At 39.6% G+C, this 17,887-nt stretch overlaps 1 protein-coding gene across 1 annotated transcript in view; it reads right to left on the reverse strand.

The window, feature by feature from the left end:
• PAK5 (p21 (RAC1) activated kinase 5) overlaps positions 1 to 17,887 on the reverse strand; it is a 231,947-nt gene that overhangs the window by 59,515 nt on the left and 154,545 nt on the right. The window contains exon 3 of the mRNA XM_045528454.1: positions 12,868 to 13,082. Coding sequence (XP_045384410.1) covers positions 12,868 to 13,071 — 204 coding nt within the window. The 5' untranslated portion in view covers positions 13,072 to 13,082. The remainder of the gene's footprint in view (positions 1 to 12,867; positions 13,083 to 17,887) is intronic.

Consider the following 17,887-nt stretch of genomic DNA (forward strand, 5'->3'; position numbering starts at 1 on the left):
GCAGCCATTCAGTGCTTGAAAAAAGCCATCGTGCACTTCTCTCCTTTGAATCTTTGACAGATCACCAGTGCTCTCAACCAATTGTCAGATCACCTGAGTTCTAGATGCCCCATCATCATGACCACATCTCTTCAGGTGCAACTTGTTAAACACTGTTCAAGGACGACATGGGATGAAATCGACACCTTCAGTGTGTAGATAGCATGGCAGGAGGTTTTGTAACAACAAGGTGGATACTGAAGGGCAGGATAGAAATATGAATCAGCACACACTGCCTTCCCACCACACCCTTTATTTGCCCATTCACAAAACTCTATAATTATAGCTCTGGATCACATTTATAATTATTTCTTCTCTGTAGTAAACATTCCGGGGAAGAAGGACTCAAGCCTGATTTATTCCCTGCTGTGTCCCTAGCATACAGCACTGAGCCTGGCACGTGGCAGGCATTGGTTGAAACAAAGGGACCTGAAAGGGAAGAATAGCAGTTTGAATTCAGGTCTCTTCAGGATTTTAGAAAGTAAAAGAAGGATTCTAGGACCATCATGGCCCATACACAGCTTCTTTCTTCTCCATGTTCAACTCCAGTGTGTCCACTTCTCTTGACCACATAGCTTCTGGGGCTGACGGGCAGCTGGGCATCAGCAAGGTTCCTCTCAGCGGAGAGAGCTGGTGGGCTTCTGCTGGGCCAGGAAGAAGCCTGCATCCCAGGGGTATATGGGTGGAACACAGGGCAGATCCAGGGAAGAGCATGGCCCACAGCAATGTGGGGACCCAAGAAGGTAGACTTTGGCACCATGGTCTTCCTGGCTATGGAGAGCTAATATAGAACTGAAAAGACATGCAGAGTCTCTGCCCTCCTGGTTGGGAGAGATGAGAGATGGTGGAGGAAGAGGAATTTATTCCACGTGTCTCAGTGGGGAACTGGCAGTCGGCCTACAACACACCATTAGTCCCCAGGTGTAGACCCCACTTTGTCTCCCTCTAACTATGGGACTGTTACCACTCAGAGAAAGAATAGCCAGATCTGGGCATACACACACACACACACACACACACACACACACAGGTGTGTGTACATACTCATGCATATATACACACATATACACACATGTACACATCTATACACACATGCATGTGTGTGTATGTGCATATGTATATTTTATTCCAACTAAAGGGGTCCAGCAGCCAGAGGGAAAGGACATGGCTCTGAACAAATTAAACCCATACTCAGCAAAATAGAGCTACTGGAAGAGACAGATTACAACTGAAATGTAAAAAGCAACAAGAGCATCTCTGGCGATTCAAGCGTGGCACTAAAGAGAGCGTCTACAACTAGGCAATTCAGCATATGGATCAAAGGAGAGAATGGTCCCTGATGAGACAGGAGGTCGAGCCTGCCAGGTAGCAGGAATATCTCAAAAACTGTGCAAAAATACAAAGAGATGAAAGTCATGAGGGGCAAAGAGATCTAATATGCAAAATAATAGGTGTGTCAGAAGAAGGAAAAGTAACAGATGGAGGACATAATTTAGCAAATAATAGACAATAATTTTCCTGAGCTAAAGACCTGAGTATGCAGCTTAAAAAGTTTCATTGAATTCAGGGGAGGATTGATTAAAAAAAAAAAAAAGAAAGACAGGCATATCCTGTAAAATTTCTTAACTCTTTGAATAAAGAAACACTTTTACATATTTCCAGGAAAGACAGAATATCAATAGGCTTGTTTGGAAAAAAAAAAAAAGACATACCTAAACATATCCTGGAAAATACCTCAACTCTAAGAACGAAGCCAGACACTTACTTCCAAGAAAGGAAGAAGAATGAGACTGTCAATGAGCTTATTATCTAAAAATCTAGAGCTTAAAGAGGTAGAGTCCTACCATCAATGCTGCTGGTGCCTAACCAGATTCCCCGCTACTGGGGGCTGACCTAATGGCTCACTGCCATCCACACCTGAGAACTGTCTGCAATTATCTAGAAGGTGCTCACAGCCTCCCCCAGCAGGGTCTGGGAAGTTATGCCCTTTTTGGGGTGGTCTCAGCCAATAACTGAGTGAGAAGTGGAAATAAAAAGTGAGAACTGCCACTTCACTGTGAGACAACCCCATGGTACCATCCACACCCCAGCGCTCCCTGTGGGATCAGGCCAAGGCTAAACTCTAACTGAAAGAGCAACTTTGCCCAGATTACGTTTCAGCTCTATCTTGCCTCCCTCACGCTTTCATGGGTGTCTCCTGAGAGCTCTCTTTCTCTAAATAACTTACACAAGAACCTCCATCTCAGGCTCTGCTTCTAGGGAACCCACTTTGAGAGAAAAGGACTGAGAAGCTTCTACTCCACCAAGATATAATCCACTTGTCAGCAAAAACCAAAACCAAATGTATTCATGATCTCATGTTAGAATTAAGAAAGCAAAACATCTCTATACCCGTTTTAGAGATAATACCAGAGTCAAGACTATCCAAACAACAAATGATCTAGATCTGCCTGTTCAATATGGTAGCCATTAGTCACATGTGGTTATTTAAATTAAATTACATCAAATTAAAAATTCAATTCCTGAGTCATTCTCAGCACATTTCCAGAGCTCCGTACCTGCATGTGTCTAGCAGCTGCCCTATTGGACATTTCCACCATTGCAGGAAATTCTATGGGACAGCACTGATCTAGAGCATCATCCTCAAGATGAGGCAAACATGACGAGGAGGAGAAAAACTGTAGAGCAGTACACGTGGTGTGCAGTCTGTCCCCACCTCTCTGTCTCCCTCAGTCTCTGTCTCTCTATAGAATTAATTCTGAATGAAGAAGTAAAACTGTCTAGGAATGATGTGTTATAAAATTGCGAAATAAAGGCTTTTGAAATAAAATGTAAAGAAAATTCTAATAATAGTTTAGTGCTATAAACATAAGATGAGTTCATCAAAATCTAGGAGTTGGGAGGTGTTAGGGAAATAAAAGTATTTCAAAATTTCTTGGTCACAAGGAGTGGAGAAGGGGAGGAATTTTTCTCATCTTATTGGAATGGGAGTAGGGAGGACATGTTGAATTTTCAGGAGAGGGGATGTAGAGCATATTATTGGGTAAATTAGTTGTTGGTTCGTTTACAACATACAGTGAAAAAGAAGGTATCTGTTCACAAGATCACAGAAAGGGGAGAATCCATTAATGGAATGAAAAAGTGGAATCTCCTAGTTAAGAAGGAAAGAAATAGATGAAAGACAACACGATCAAATCAGTGAGAAAATAAGGAAAAGAAGAAAATAAAAATGTATGTGCAATAAAGCATTAATATGGAAGAAACAAAATCAAGTAGATGAGTAATGACACTACATACAAATGTCCTGCATTCTTCCAATATATGTCAGATTGAATGAAGACAAAATGACATAAAACCAAACAACTCTGTTGTTTATAGGAAAATGCTTACAGATATATGCACAAAGAAAAATACAGCATTCACCAGAGATAGCTAAGTTCAAAGAAAAAGAAATCAGGTTTGAAAATATGACTATCAGACAAAGGGGCATTTAAAGTTAAATTCTGACTAATGCAAGAAGAATTCTTGCAACAGGAATGTTGACAAAGGATTCAGATAGGCAACTCACAGGATGACTGGTCCAACAGTTAACAAGATATGAAGAGATGCTCAAACACATTAGTAACAAGAGAAAGAAAATAAAAACCACAATGGGACCCTTCTCAGAACTGCAAATATTAAAAAGGTTTATAATGGCAAGGCATGTAAGATGTGCAACTACTAGTGGAAAGTACACTGGTATCGTCATTTTGGAGAGCCATCTGGCAGTACTTACTAAATTTAATGGTACATATGCCTTATGGCCCAACAATCCCACTCTAGGGCGATAGTATGTCTTATACTCAAGACAATTTTAATCCAATGCTGCCTCTTTTTCATTAGAGAAGAAAATGTTACAAGGAAAACATATTAAAAATCACAATTCTAGGGAGGGACTTAAACGTATCTCTTTCAGAATTTGGCAGATGTGGAGTTTTTGCCGTAAAAATAAATAAGGCAGAGGAGGACTGTATCAGACAATTCAACTTTGGTCCAATCTGATAAAAATTTTCACCTCTGGTAGTTATCAATATCTTGGTCACTGAAGTACTTAACCTCACATCTCAGCAAGCACTGACATCATGTCTAGCCTATGTCGGGCGGTCAAGAATGCTGAACAAATGGAATGTTGAATACCTAACAAAGGTATTGATGTGGTGAATAAATTAGAAAACAATAGAATTTGAACACTTGGAAGGTGCTTACAGGAAGGTTTGTCATGCAATGTTCAGGATTGGGTAGAATATTATAGAGATAAAAGTTTCTTCCAATGTATCTCTTTTATTGAAATTAAGGATCATGTTTTCTTCTCACATCTCTGTCATATAATATGATATTAACACTGCTGTGCCCTGGGTAGCTAGCAGCCATGTTCAATACAGATTTGTGCATGGAAAGACCCTGGTTTTGGAGTCTTGTGAGCTGGGTAGGTGTTCCAGCTCTGCCATTTAAGAGCTGTGTGACTGTGGGCAAGTCCTTTATAGTCTCTGAACCTCAGATCGTCAAAAATAAGGATAGCAATAGCTACCCTCACATAGTAAAACTCAAATGAGGCGATGTGTACCCAAATGTATTACTACTATTCATTCCATTCCTATACCACAAAGTGAGGAGTTCATCACATCCTACAGAAATAAAACAAATTATGAATCTGTTTCAGCAAATTTGGAAGGAACACACATCCAGTATTCACATTGGTTTATGGGAAACTGTAACTGGGCATAAAATATAATAGATGTGGGCCTTTTACATCTACATGTAGCCTTTCCTGAAGGTTAAAAAGGTATCATTGCTACTGCCACTGCCACCACATCCACTAAGTGCCTCCACTGTCACCACTGTCTCCACATTTCCATCACCACTGCTACCACCATCAACCACCTCTACCGCCTCCTAAGCCACGCCCTCCTCACCATCAGCCACCACCAGTACCTTATATTTGCAGAGAACTCTTTTATCCTCAAGTTCATTCTTTCTCGTTTAACTTGATCCACATAACAATCTTACAAGGCAGGTAGATCTATTTTAAAGCAGGGAGAATGATAATCCAGTGGGATCCACCCTTAATTGAAGCTCTAACTCCAAACTTGAACCGTTGCCTCTAACACTATGGCGAGAAGACATGCGCAATGCTGGGTGACACCTCAATATCCTCCCCTGCTGAGCCACAGTCACCAATGGGGCAGGAGACAGGGCTGAGCCCAGGGTTTTGGTGTGAAGTTATCAAAAGTCAGACTTTTTTGAATTTCACATTATTTAAATTTGTCTTCATTTTTTTCTTTTATTTTTTGGGGGGGAGGGGGCAGATAGGGTCTTGCCATGTTGCCCAGGCTGGAGTGCATGGCTATTCATAGGCATGATCATAGTTCAATACAGTCTTGAACTCCTAGGCTCAAGAGACCCTCCTGCCTCAGCCTACTGAGTAACTGGGACCACAGGCCCATCAATGCCAGCTCTGTCTTCATTTATTTCCTGGGTTCTCCTAGGTTTAATTTCTCTCCAGTTGTTGCTAATTTACAATCTTGTCAATTCCTTAGACTTATTTTTATTCATTAAATTGAGAATCTGATGCATAGCTGATGGGTTAAAAAATAGTTTCCTGTTTTAGGCTCATTGTTCGTAAAACCAAATCACTGACAAAACCATGATCATAGCATTTGGAAGGTGAAAAATCATAGCATTCTTGACTGCAGGTGCCACCAGCTAATTGGGATAATTAGGCTCTGAAACTGCAAGGTATGAATATAAATAGGCCAAATGACTATGGGTAGTAATTGTGCATTCAAAAATTCCACCTTTACATAAAAGAATGGGACTTCTTACCCTTTTGGAGACAATGAACTTATCAACAAAAAATAAACTATCAATTGACATCAATTTCCAACAATAGGAGGGTTTTTAAATCATGGCACGTGTATAGAATCCTATTGTGGCCACTAAAAATAATGTTACAGCCAATGTAATAAGACTTTAGGTTCATAGTTCCCAAATTGTATGTCAAGGTATCCCGGAGGGCTTGCAGCAAACTCATAAGGGTGTGGTAGGATATTTTAAAATTTTTAAGGAAAAAGCAATATTTAACCTGTCAGACACTTTCTAAATTATTAGCTTAAAGTAGTTCAACTTTCAGGATAAGATTAAACTGCATGCCTCCCAACATTTGCCAGGCTGGATTCAAGAACAGCCACAGAGGGACTAGTGACTCCTTTTTACCTTCCTTCCCCTTGCCTTCACCCTATACCCATTTTGAACCAGAATTTTTATACCCATTATCCTCTGCTTGTCCCACCATCATATGTTGGGAAAGCTGGGTGCAGAGAATTTGTCTCTTTGGTTTTGCACATCCACAGATGGAGAGGAATTGTGCCCCAGCCCCCAGCAGCTGTAGTTCATAGATTACACCCAAGCACTCCATCAATACCTAATCCCAGTTTAGATGACGGGAGTTTGGACTTTGAGATGATGCTATTATGGGATAAGACTTCGGGACTCTTGGGCTGGAGTGAACACATTTTGCATGTGGGAGGGGCATTGGGGACCAGAGTGGACAGGCCCTGGGGTGACTCCTTAATGACTCCCACCTCCTGGGGCTCATGGCTTTGTGTAATTCCCTCTCCATAAGTGTGAGCAGGACCTGTGTCTTGCTTCTAACCAGGAGAATATGGCAAAGGTGACAGGCTGTCACTTCCACATTGTGTTACATGGCAAAGGTGATGGGACATCATTTCCATGGTTACCTTACATTATATGGAAATGGTGATGGGGTATCACTTCCATCATTATGTTATGATATACACATAAACCCCAAGAGACTAGCTCTCACTCTCCTGCTGGTCTTGAAGAAGCAAATCATGCACTTGACAGCTGCAAAGGAAAGAATTCTGCCAACAACCTACATAATCTTGGAAGTAGATTCTTGTACAGTTGAGTCTCCAGATGGGAGTGAAGCCCCACTGATCCCCTGAGCACAGTCCTGTGAGACCTCGAACAGAAGATTCAGTTAAGCTAGTTCTAGATTCTGAACTTACAGAAACTGTGATAATATTAATAAATATGGGTTCTTTTAAGCCATTAACTTTGTGGTAATTTGTCATGCAGTAATAGAAAGATTCTAATACAAAGATTCTCAAAAGGTGATGGATGGAGAGATTATAGCATCACTTAGACCAGCACCATCTTGGACGTAGTCTTTTTTATTAAACCTTTAATCTTACAGATGCACAGCAGTAGTACCCAATCAATTGAACAGTGATGTGCTGCTTGGAAATGATTGAAAGGATATTTAATATATTTATCACTAGTGCAGAGAGTCAGTATAATGCTTCTACTTAAAATGACGTGGCCAAACAATAAAAACCCTAACAATAAAAACTGTAGGATTTGATGGTTCCACCAAAGAAGCCTACAGCTGTCTCAATTTCTATAAGATGCTAAATGGGAGATAAAATTAAATATTTCAAGTTCTAAGCATGAGTGGGAGTCACAGAAAGCCACATGCTTTTTTTCTTTTGATTTGGAAGGGTTATTTTCAGTTAGGTCACCCCTACTGGGAGAGAAGAGCTGGGGAAAATAAGGTGTTCCTGAGAATATCATTTCACTTTATGTAGAATTTTCCAGTTATCAAAGCACAGCCATTCGCATTTGATGAGTTCAGCTGTCAGGAGTTCAGAGCAAGCCACTCTATAGGAAAGCAGCAGAGGTCTGGAGAGACACTCGTGATCTGGGGGGTTGCTGTTTGACCTCAAATATGATTAGCGCAGGGAGTGTGGAGGCCATCGTTGAGAGACAGCGAGTGGCACACATTTGAAGGTTTGCCCCCTTGCTGCTCGCAGATGTTTTCATTGACATTTCCTGTTTAAATATTCTGCCTAATTCACTTGAGAAGCCTGTGCGGATTACATGCATAATGAAAGACTCTGCAAAGTGCTCTGAGTACTCTACAACTAGAAAATAAAGTCATACAGCAGTAATGATAGGGAATCATAGTCAGGTAGGTATTTAAAATGATATCCTTGTCAGATTTGCAAGTGAGTGAGAATTTATGAGCTAAATCTGGGCTTTCTAAGTGCTTGAATTGAAAGCACTCTTTACCCATAGAAACGGTGTCTGACCTTAACTCACTCTGGGACCTGGGAGAAAAAATCACTGTACCCAGAATCTCAGTTGTGTCATCTACTAGATGGAAAGGTAAGAAGGAAGCAAAAATTTTTTTTGACTTAGCATCATTTACACGTGTAATTGTTTCTCATGCCCAGACATACCCTGATCATCAGGAGGTAAGGTGGTGTGGTGATTATAAGCATGGGTTTTGGAGTCAGATAAATTTGGGGTTTGAATTCTGGGCCTTCCAGTTATTAGCTACGGGACCTTCAACAAATTCTTTAAGCTTGCTAAGCCTTGCTTCCCTCATCTTAAAGAAGGAGTTACTACCACCCACTTGAAAAGACTGCTATGAGGGCTGAGTGAGATAGCGTATAAGTCAGTTGTCCAGTAAGGCTGCATAACAAACACCCCACACTCAGGGTCACACCATGAGGATGGCACTGGGTGGCTCTGCTTCAGCTTTCAGGGATGCAGGCAATCTGGGGTGATTCTGCTCCCTGTGCTACTCTTCTGGAATTGCTGACTCATCCAAGGCATGTTCTTATGATGAGGGCAAAAGCACAGAAGGAAATCTTAGTTGTCCATTCATTACAAGCCTTTGCTCACATTACCCCATTGGCCATGCAAGTCACATGGCCAAGCCTGAATTCAAGGGGTGGGGAAGTATTCAGCCCTTCATGAGGCTGTGGTGAGAGCCATGAAGAATCAAGTTTAATAATTCAGTCTACTGGAGATGGTGCGTGTGAAGTACCTGTGGAACACAGCATCTGGTACACAGCGTCCTGATCAGTCATTGACATCTCTGATTATGATTTTTTTTCTGCCAACAATCTCCAGGTCAATCAATCTTTCTTATGCTACTTGAGGCAAACCAGAAAATTTCTCCAGCTCAAAAATACCACTACCCTGCTTACTTGTCTGATATTACAATATAAATTTCTCTTTTTGGAATTATGATTGTCTTTTTCCTGTGGTCCTCCTATCAATAGCAAATGCTTTGGGGGAGAGAACACAAAGTAATCATTAACCCTTTAGGGAAGAGGAGCACAGGAGGAAGATAGAAAGGGATTAGATCAACCAAACACAGCTGGGTCTCTGATATTAGAACTGGGTTCAATTTACTTAGAAATTGGGTGAATTTGAACAAATCAATCATGTTAAGGTTTCATCATCTATACAAATGGGCTAACACTATTCATTTTATTATAAGAATGCCATAAAATAATGAATATTGAACATTTTGTACTCTGTAAAACACTATCCAGTGTTTGGTAACTATATTTTTTAAATTTCATTCAGGCCTCTTGCCTAAGATAGTTCAAGAAAAACTGCAGATTACTATAGATGTGATGCCTGCTTTACCTTCACACCAGCTTCTGCTCTGGGAGTAGAGCTGCAACAGTCACGTGATTCCTGCATCTATTCTGTTACTGTGTGGGGTCCACTCTGTCACTTCCTCCCTTCAGTCACAGTAGGAATGCAGGGAAGGGCATTTTGAACCATGAGAGGAGGCATTTAGAAATAGACTCCACCATCAATTAGGCGTAAATAACTTCTGTATTTTTAAAAATCTCTTGTCAAAAATACCACTTCCAAAAATCTGCAGCAGCATCCGTTGAGTTGTTCAGAACTGTGGCCCTGCTTGTAAATCCCTTAGTAACGTTATTTCTAATATTTCTACACTTGCAAAACCAGTGAGGACAACAGACTTGAAGTCTCACAACTCTCTTGATGCCAATTACTCTCTGGAATCTCTCCTTCCAATTTCAATATGCCTTTTCAACCAGCCTGCCTGAAGCTTGCTGACAAATACCGAAGGACCAGCACTTTGCCACAACTTAAGGGGAGACACACTGTTTTTATGTCATAATCTCTTTTCTCATTTTCCTTTGTCCATCTTAAAGGACAATTCGACCAAACTATTTAATAGAACTGTGGGTTCTATTTAACTTAAATAATTTTGCCTAAATGGCTTTAAACCTGCGTAACTCTATTTATTCAGTACTTCCTGTCAATTCATTCACTGCTTCTCATTTCAAGAATTGTTCTGACTTCTGAGGTATAGTCTGCATGATTTATAATATGTCATTCTTAAGTGACTTGTAAAGTTTTTCCAGAGAAGTCATTTCCAAAAAGTGGGATCATGCAAGCTGCATGGCATACTTGAGCCCCTTAAGCCTTTAAACTTGACTTATTCTAAGAGTCTGGTAGAATCAGCAGCATTCTTTTTGATGGTCAGTATTATCCACCATCTGCCACAGCGCTGACTGCATTCATAGTGTTTGGAGAAAGACAGGATAGCTCTAAAGGAGTTCAGTGATTCTACCGAAAGCAAGCACATGAAAAATAAAATAAAATAAAGGAGTTTAGTGAGAGTATGAGGTACTAGGTTTTTCTGGGTATCCTTCACTTAAATGCATCTGATAAACTTTACTCTTTATGGAGGAGAGTCAATCTGGCTAGATCTTATTTTGTCACTCCTTGTCTGTTTTTATTTTATTTTACTTTTCTCACTGGCAAAATTGTGACTGATGTCCTATTTGTAGAAATCCAGGACTTGTTCCATATTTTGACGAGTATTTTCCAGTAATCACCCAGGTAGCATTTAAGTGTCTATAACAAATATTTAAGTGAGTAAGAGAATCACAGGGTTTAGGAACTTAGAAGTTAGGAAATTTTGCTCTAACCATCACTGGGACTGATAAATTCTGTCAGAAAGGAAAGGATAATGAGCCAGTCCATTCAGGAGTTGAGAGAAATGAGGTGGAAGGTCTTTTCCTAAGTCCTAGGTCCACTGAGCATGGTGGATTACCACTAAGGGGGGAGCCTCTGTCTTCACTGCCAAACATGACCTGCTGGGACCTGAACAAGTGAAAAGCTGTGATGAAATAAATAATATTCTGTAAACAGTGTGTAAATAGTAAGCACACTCTAACAAGACAGTACATGTCCTGGGTCTTTAGTTAGGATGTTTCTCAAAGACTCTGCCTCCTTCTAGAATGTTTCTTATCTAAAAATAATGATAACAATAATGATACTCTAGGGTAAGAAAATAGGCCTTAGTTTCACTTGGGACTTTTTCTTTCACTATGATAATCAACAGTAGAGGATTTTTCTAGGCACACTGCTCATTCCATTTTTGGGGTTTTATAAAAACTTGGGATATAAGAAAAACAATAAAACTAAAAAAGCAAATTCCTTCCAATTCCAAGTTTTTAAAAGATATAGCCCACACTATTTTTTGGTCATCAGTGAAGTGTTAGCTTTCTCTCAGGGAGAAAATTATGTTCAATAGTAGGATATTCCCTAATATTAACTAGTAGAGTTGGTTAATTAGTCAGTTTCTATAAAGTATCAATCAATATCTCTTTAATACTGGAAGCTCCTTTGTCCTTAAAGATTTATCTTCTAAAATATCCACCGTTTGGGCACTTAACATTTTAGCTGGTCTGAAAAGTATCAAAATCCTATCAGAAAATCAAACTCACAAAATGCAGGATTATAAGATTTTGTACTGATTTTTGGGCAGAACAGACTCACACGTTCAATACCAGATAGAAGAACCAGAGTATGCATGAAAAATGGAATTATAGTTCTAATTTAGTAAGCTCAAGTGATATTTTATAAGCATTGCCCATAATTTATCGGCTATGTTCCTTCTTTGCATCCTTTAAAAATGCAACCAATTTTGCTTTCCATATTATTTAAACACAATTTATATAGTATTCATGTAAATACAGAATAAGTATTTAAATAGCACAGATGTCTACTAGTATAATGAACAAAAGAAGAATCTGAACTTCATGCTTTGTCTGGGTCACAGAACTCTGGAATGATCTGTTGGAGAACATGATGACAAGCTTCAATGATATTTAACTCTCATAGAGAACTTTTGGGAAATGGCCTGACAGTCTATGGAATTCTTATCATTCTAAAGTGCAGAAGGAAACTGGAATGCCTGGATTTTCTTTGTAGTAACTTGGCATATCTGAAATTTATTGGGTTTACTTTCTGCTTTAACGTAATCATTTTTATGAACACTTCTTGTCTAAAATTTACTAGCTACTTCTGTAAGGTAAATTATATCTGATTCTAGGACCCAAATTATTTGTTTTTATTGGAAATAGTTCTCTCAGGCTATAAAAACAAATTTGAAGATATATATGTATGTATATATTTTATTACATATATAAAACATGTATGTGTGTATTATACATGTATGTATGTACATTTATATATATCATTTATTAAAATCTGTTAGTACTCAATTTTATATTAAAGAAATGTTTAAATCTTTTGAGAGCAAATAAAAAACAATGAAGAGTTGTCTAATATTGATCACAGGCTATTACCCATATTAACCAGAGGGGATGGAAAATATTCATCAATATAAAGACTGGCAAAAACACCATTTAAAGTAGAAATAAAAATTTCCTCTTTTGTGACTGCATTTTATGTCTGCTTTTAAAAAAATCTCCCATCTAAAAGCTGAGGTTCCTTTTCACGTGTGGCAATTTACAATAAGTGGTGAACATTATAATCATTCAAGAATAATTGTGGACAATCTTTGGATGTTTAAAAAAATACATGGTTTAAGCATTTTATAGCTTGCCCATAAAGATGGTGCACTGCATCAAATAAGAACATGCTTCTCAAGCCAACCTAGAGACGGAATCCTTACCATACCTTCATGGGAGCCAGTTGTATGGGTGTGATGCATGAAGGGTCCACCATGGGCTTCGGCCTGTTGGCTGTATCCGCTAACAGGCTGTGCCACTGCTGGGGAAGGCCAGTGAACTTCTGTTCTTGTGGATCAAACCCAGTGTGAACCCTGTGTTCAAAGTTGGATGGGCCAGATATTTCAATCTTTTTCTTTTTCTTCCCAAACATGATGAAAAAACCTGGAAAATGTAAGCAGAAAAGAGGCAGCTGTTTATACCTTGCCAGCAGAAGACCATAGGAAAGTTATCATTCATTCATTCACAGGTATATCTTTTCACTTATTCCTCTAGATACATTTCAGGGTATGTAGATTAGAGAATTTCATTCAGAATTTTTGGTGCTCTCCGTGAACTTGCCATGTGGAGTGTAGTTCCCTGCCCCATTGGCTTTGGGCTTGGCTCGGTGACCTGCTTTGACCAATGGACTGTGGCTGGAAGACACACGGTCAGTTCAGCATGGAGGTTTTTAGAGGCATTTTGTGTTTCCACTTTCCTCCTTTGCTCCTGCCACTTGTCATGAAGATCTCTTGGGCAAGATGATGCTTCCTCACCCTAGTCTTGGAAGGAGAGATGCATGAAGCAGACACAAACCTGACCTCCAGTCTAGAGCCAAGAACCAGGCAAGCCCAACTGAGCCGTAGCTAACTCACAAGTAAGAAGTAAGTGTATGTAATGAAGTCACTGAGATTTTGGACTTGTTTGTCATGTAGTATTATCAGGAATCTCAAAGTTTGGTATTCACTTAAAGTCCAAAACATTTGTAAGGAACAATAAAATATGTGCATACATGAAAAATGGGTTAATAATGATATTCACCACATAAACTTATAGAATTAACCAAGTGAACATTTATAAAGTACTTAGAAAAGCATCTGGCACAAAGTAAGTGCTGCAAGTATTAACTACACCTCTGGACAAACTTGACTGACAGGGCCTGCACAGAAGAGAACTGGGGGAGAAAGGCAGGGAGGAAGAGTCACTTTTCACCATATATTTAGAATTTTGTACAATGTGTTTTACTTGTTTGGAACAACATAGGTAACCTAGTTAAAACATATCCATTGACCCGAATCTCTCCCAAGAATATGTAAAATAGGCAAAGTATGCTTTACGGTATTGAAAACATGTCAAATAACCTGGATTTGAATCCCAGGTAGGTCGCTTATTTGCTGTGATCCTAGGTAATTGCTTTTTCCTCTCTGAGTCTACCTCTCTGTGAACAGGACAATCATGATCATTTTGGGAATCTTTCCAACACTGTTGTGAGCATTATAAAAGATGATGCTTTGGCTTAAATGTTGCTTTGTTGGGGAAGCCTTATCTCAGCCCTTGGACTGGAATAGGTGGGTTATACACTTCTACAGTTCTGTGTATATATTCTTCACGGCATTCATCCACTTGTGATTGATTAATTACATGTAACGGCGTGATTGGCGTCTGCATTCCCTACAGAATGTGAGATCCATGAGGAAAGGATGCTGCCTGCTTGTTCATATGCCTGGCATACAGCAGAAATATTTGCATATCAAGAAGTATTTGCTGAAGGACTAAAATCACCCTGAACAGTACATTTATTCAGTAAATAGCACATGGAGTCAGAGCTCCATGGATATTAACATCTTCCCTTGCTCTCTCCTTTTTCTTTCTCTACCTCCCTTCATTCTCCATTAAAACTTCCCTTTCTTCTTTTAACCATTTATCCCTGCTTGGTAAGCAGGGTCTTCCTGCTGCCTTCCAGCATTCTCAAGCTTCTATCCCATCCTCTGTCTAATGAATATTCTCTCAACAACGCTCAGATCAGTCACAGCCTTCGCTCCCCAGACTCCAACAAATCCCATCCCCATTTATCCTGGCCATTACTTCAGACTAATTTGGAAAACTAATGAAAGGCTGTAATGAACAACCGATGAAAGATGATAAGGGCTCAAAATACCTTGATGCGTTATTGCTTCTAGAAAACATCATTATAATTAAAAGTTTTTTAAAGTACTTTACTACAAGTAGGCTCATATATACAGGTCAGCTGATCTTAAACACTTTGGCACACCTAAGCCAAAGTGCAATGATGTAAGGGAACCCAGCTGCCATAAATGCTGCAGGAATGGAACACAATGTTTCATGCTTCCTGGTGTCCAAGTGTTTGGGTAGGCCTCTCCCACACTGACTCTGGACTTGTGCATGGGATAAAAGAAAATGTGACACAAACATACAGTGTGCTTGCACATCAGGACCTGCTTGCACTCTTGCTGTTCTTGGACCCTGCAGTAGTGTGAGAACAGGCCAGGCTATCCTGCTGGAGGCCGAGAGGCCGAGTAGCCCAGTCACCCCTCTCCCCAGCCAACAGCGAGCCAAGCCCCAGAAGCAGAGCCGCCTAGCTGACCAGCAGCTGTACATGTAAGTGAGCTCTGTCAAAACAGGCAGAACTACCCAGCTAAAATGGACCCAAAGGCGCTGACCTATAGAATCAAGTACACAAATAAAAGGTTGGTGTGCTACCAGGGGTGGAGAACCCGTGGGCTTCTGATTTCAAGATTGTTCTTTTTTAAGCACCAAAGGAGGCAAGGACAGCTTCGTCGTCTTCCTCTGCTGTACCCCTTTTAATAAAAGGATTTGTTCTATAAAATTTGGATTCAATCAAAAGGCCACACTTAAGGACCTAGAAGGCCATACGTGGCTTTGTTTGGAGTAGATTGCTGCACAGAAAAAGCTAAGTAATAACAAAGACCTGATTATCATACTATACCTTGCATCGTCAGGTGCTAATCATTTTTCTCTTTCTATTTTAGCCGCTTCAAAGTTTCAAGTAACAATATCTAATCTGGTAACTATATCTAATCTGGTAACTATATTAGCTGTTATGTAATTGAGTGTTAATTCAAAGGAGTCTTGATTGTGATATCACTATTTGGTTGAAGGCCTGCAACATTTTCAGTAGCAGGAAATTATACCAAATAAGTGGCTCTATACACCATCTCTCAGTATTATTTAGTGAGAATAACATACATTCAAAAATATAATTTGGACATTTGTTGGCTGAGTCTGCTTGACATTTTAATAAGCTTTAGCTACGACCATTAAAAAAAAAAAACAAGATGGACATTATTTCAAAAAAATCATTTGAGAAGAGTTCTTTTTACCTGAACAAGCACTGAAAATGCTAGGCCAAATATTTTTAGAAGCAGAATAGAAATGTCTTACTGTTACCCTTCCTCATTGTGAATTTCCCAATGGTTGCTATGCCATTCAATGAGAATATGAAATACGAAATATCAATGAACTAATACTGTTCCTGTTTTTAAATGAAGGAGTTGTGGAAAGGAAACCCACAGCTGAATTAATCTACCTACATTGCATCCTGTGATACTACGCAATTGTAATTTAAATGGTAATACGTAAGATCTACATGTCCAGCCAGTTAAAGAGTTATGAAAGCAACTTAAAAAGAAAACACCTAAGTGCACATTTGAGAATAACACCAACTGGGTATCGGACAGAGGTAGGGGGTGGGGGGAGGGGATGGGTGTATACCTACATGATGAGTGCGATGCACACTGTCTGGGGAATGGACACACTTGAAGCTTAGACTCGGGGGGATGGGGAGGCACGGGCAATATATATAACCTGAACTTTTGTACCTCCATAATAAGCTGAAATAAAAAAAATATCAAATTTCAGATGCCTATAAATATAAATAATTTAAAGTTGCACCTTAGCTCCATGAAATATGACATAGTCTATTATTATTATATTTTTAACTTAAAATGAGGCAAACAGATATAGCACAAAGGAACGTAGCATATTTGTTTTCTTCTAATTATACTTGGAATTTTTACTATTTGTTTATGAGATTATAAATGTTCATTATGTATTAAATATTTTATTCTAAATAAAAAAAAAAAGAAAACAAAAAACCGCTCTAAATCCTAAAGCAACATTCCTGTGAAGCTCACAGATGCAGAGGGACAGAATCTCCAAGATGTATAATGATATCCTACTGGCAGTGGCCATCACTCTGTTAGCAATGAGGAAGGCCACACTCAGGTGGAAGACAGAGACAGGGTCCTGGTACCTTTTAGCACCTTGGAGCAGAGGGATACTGGTAGGGAAGTGAAGATCTGCTTAGTGGAAGATTTCTTCTCTCTGATATGTCCATGCTTAATCACTACCTGGTAGGGTGCTAAGTGTTCAATGTGTCTGATCCCACATTCACAATAGCCCTGCGCTGGGGGTTCCTAAGACCACCCCGGGCTTGATAGTTTGTGTTGAGTCCTGTGAGTCCTCCTAGCAGAGTCATAATCATGGCTGTGATTTAGTACAGTGAAAGGATACAAAATTAAATAAGCAAAGGGAAAAGGCACATGGGGCCAAGTCCAGAGGAAACCAGGCTTTCAGGGCCCTCACCTAGTGAACTCACAGAGGATATGATTAATTCCCTAGCACTGAATTGTGACAACACATGTAAAGTGCTGTTTACCAGGTGTGATCTGAGAGACCAAAATGGACACCACTTTATCAAGTAAGGTGAACCCTAAGGTTAAGGAAACCAAGTTACCTATGGGTCGAGGGTTCAGAGCCTGGCTAGCACGGCAAATTTCTAAATTCCTGTGACTACAAGCAAAACCACACTCTTGCTAAACTCTCTAACAAGAGGATCTCTCAGGCTGATTTGCAATCCAGACCACTACACCCCTGATTGGACAGAGGACCAGCCTTACAAATATTCTTTTCTGATAAGCTATTACAGATCTTAAGACAGTTTCAGCCACCTTATGGAGGCTGCGTACAAACTGTCTTTTTGTCCTATAGATCATCTTTTGATGTAAAGAACCAAATTCCATCTCATTTTAATGCTAAAACCCTGCCCCAAAGTGAACATGGGATTTATGTTACATACATGTTTATCCATTGCACATATGCTCAGCTCCCCTCATAAATATGTATAGCTTTTCTCCCAAACCTGCTGAATATGTATGACTCTATTGTGC

The sequence above is a fragment of the Lemur catta genome, chromosome 17, assembly GCF_020740605.2.
Source record: "Lemur catta isolate mLemCat1 chromosome 17, mLemCat1.pri, whole genome shotgun sequence".
NCBI classification, from domain to species: Eukaryota; Metazoa; Chordata; class Mammalia; order Primates; family Lemuridae; genus Lemur; species Lemur catta.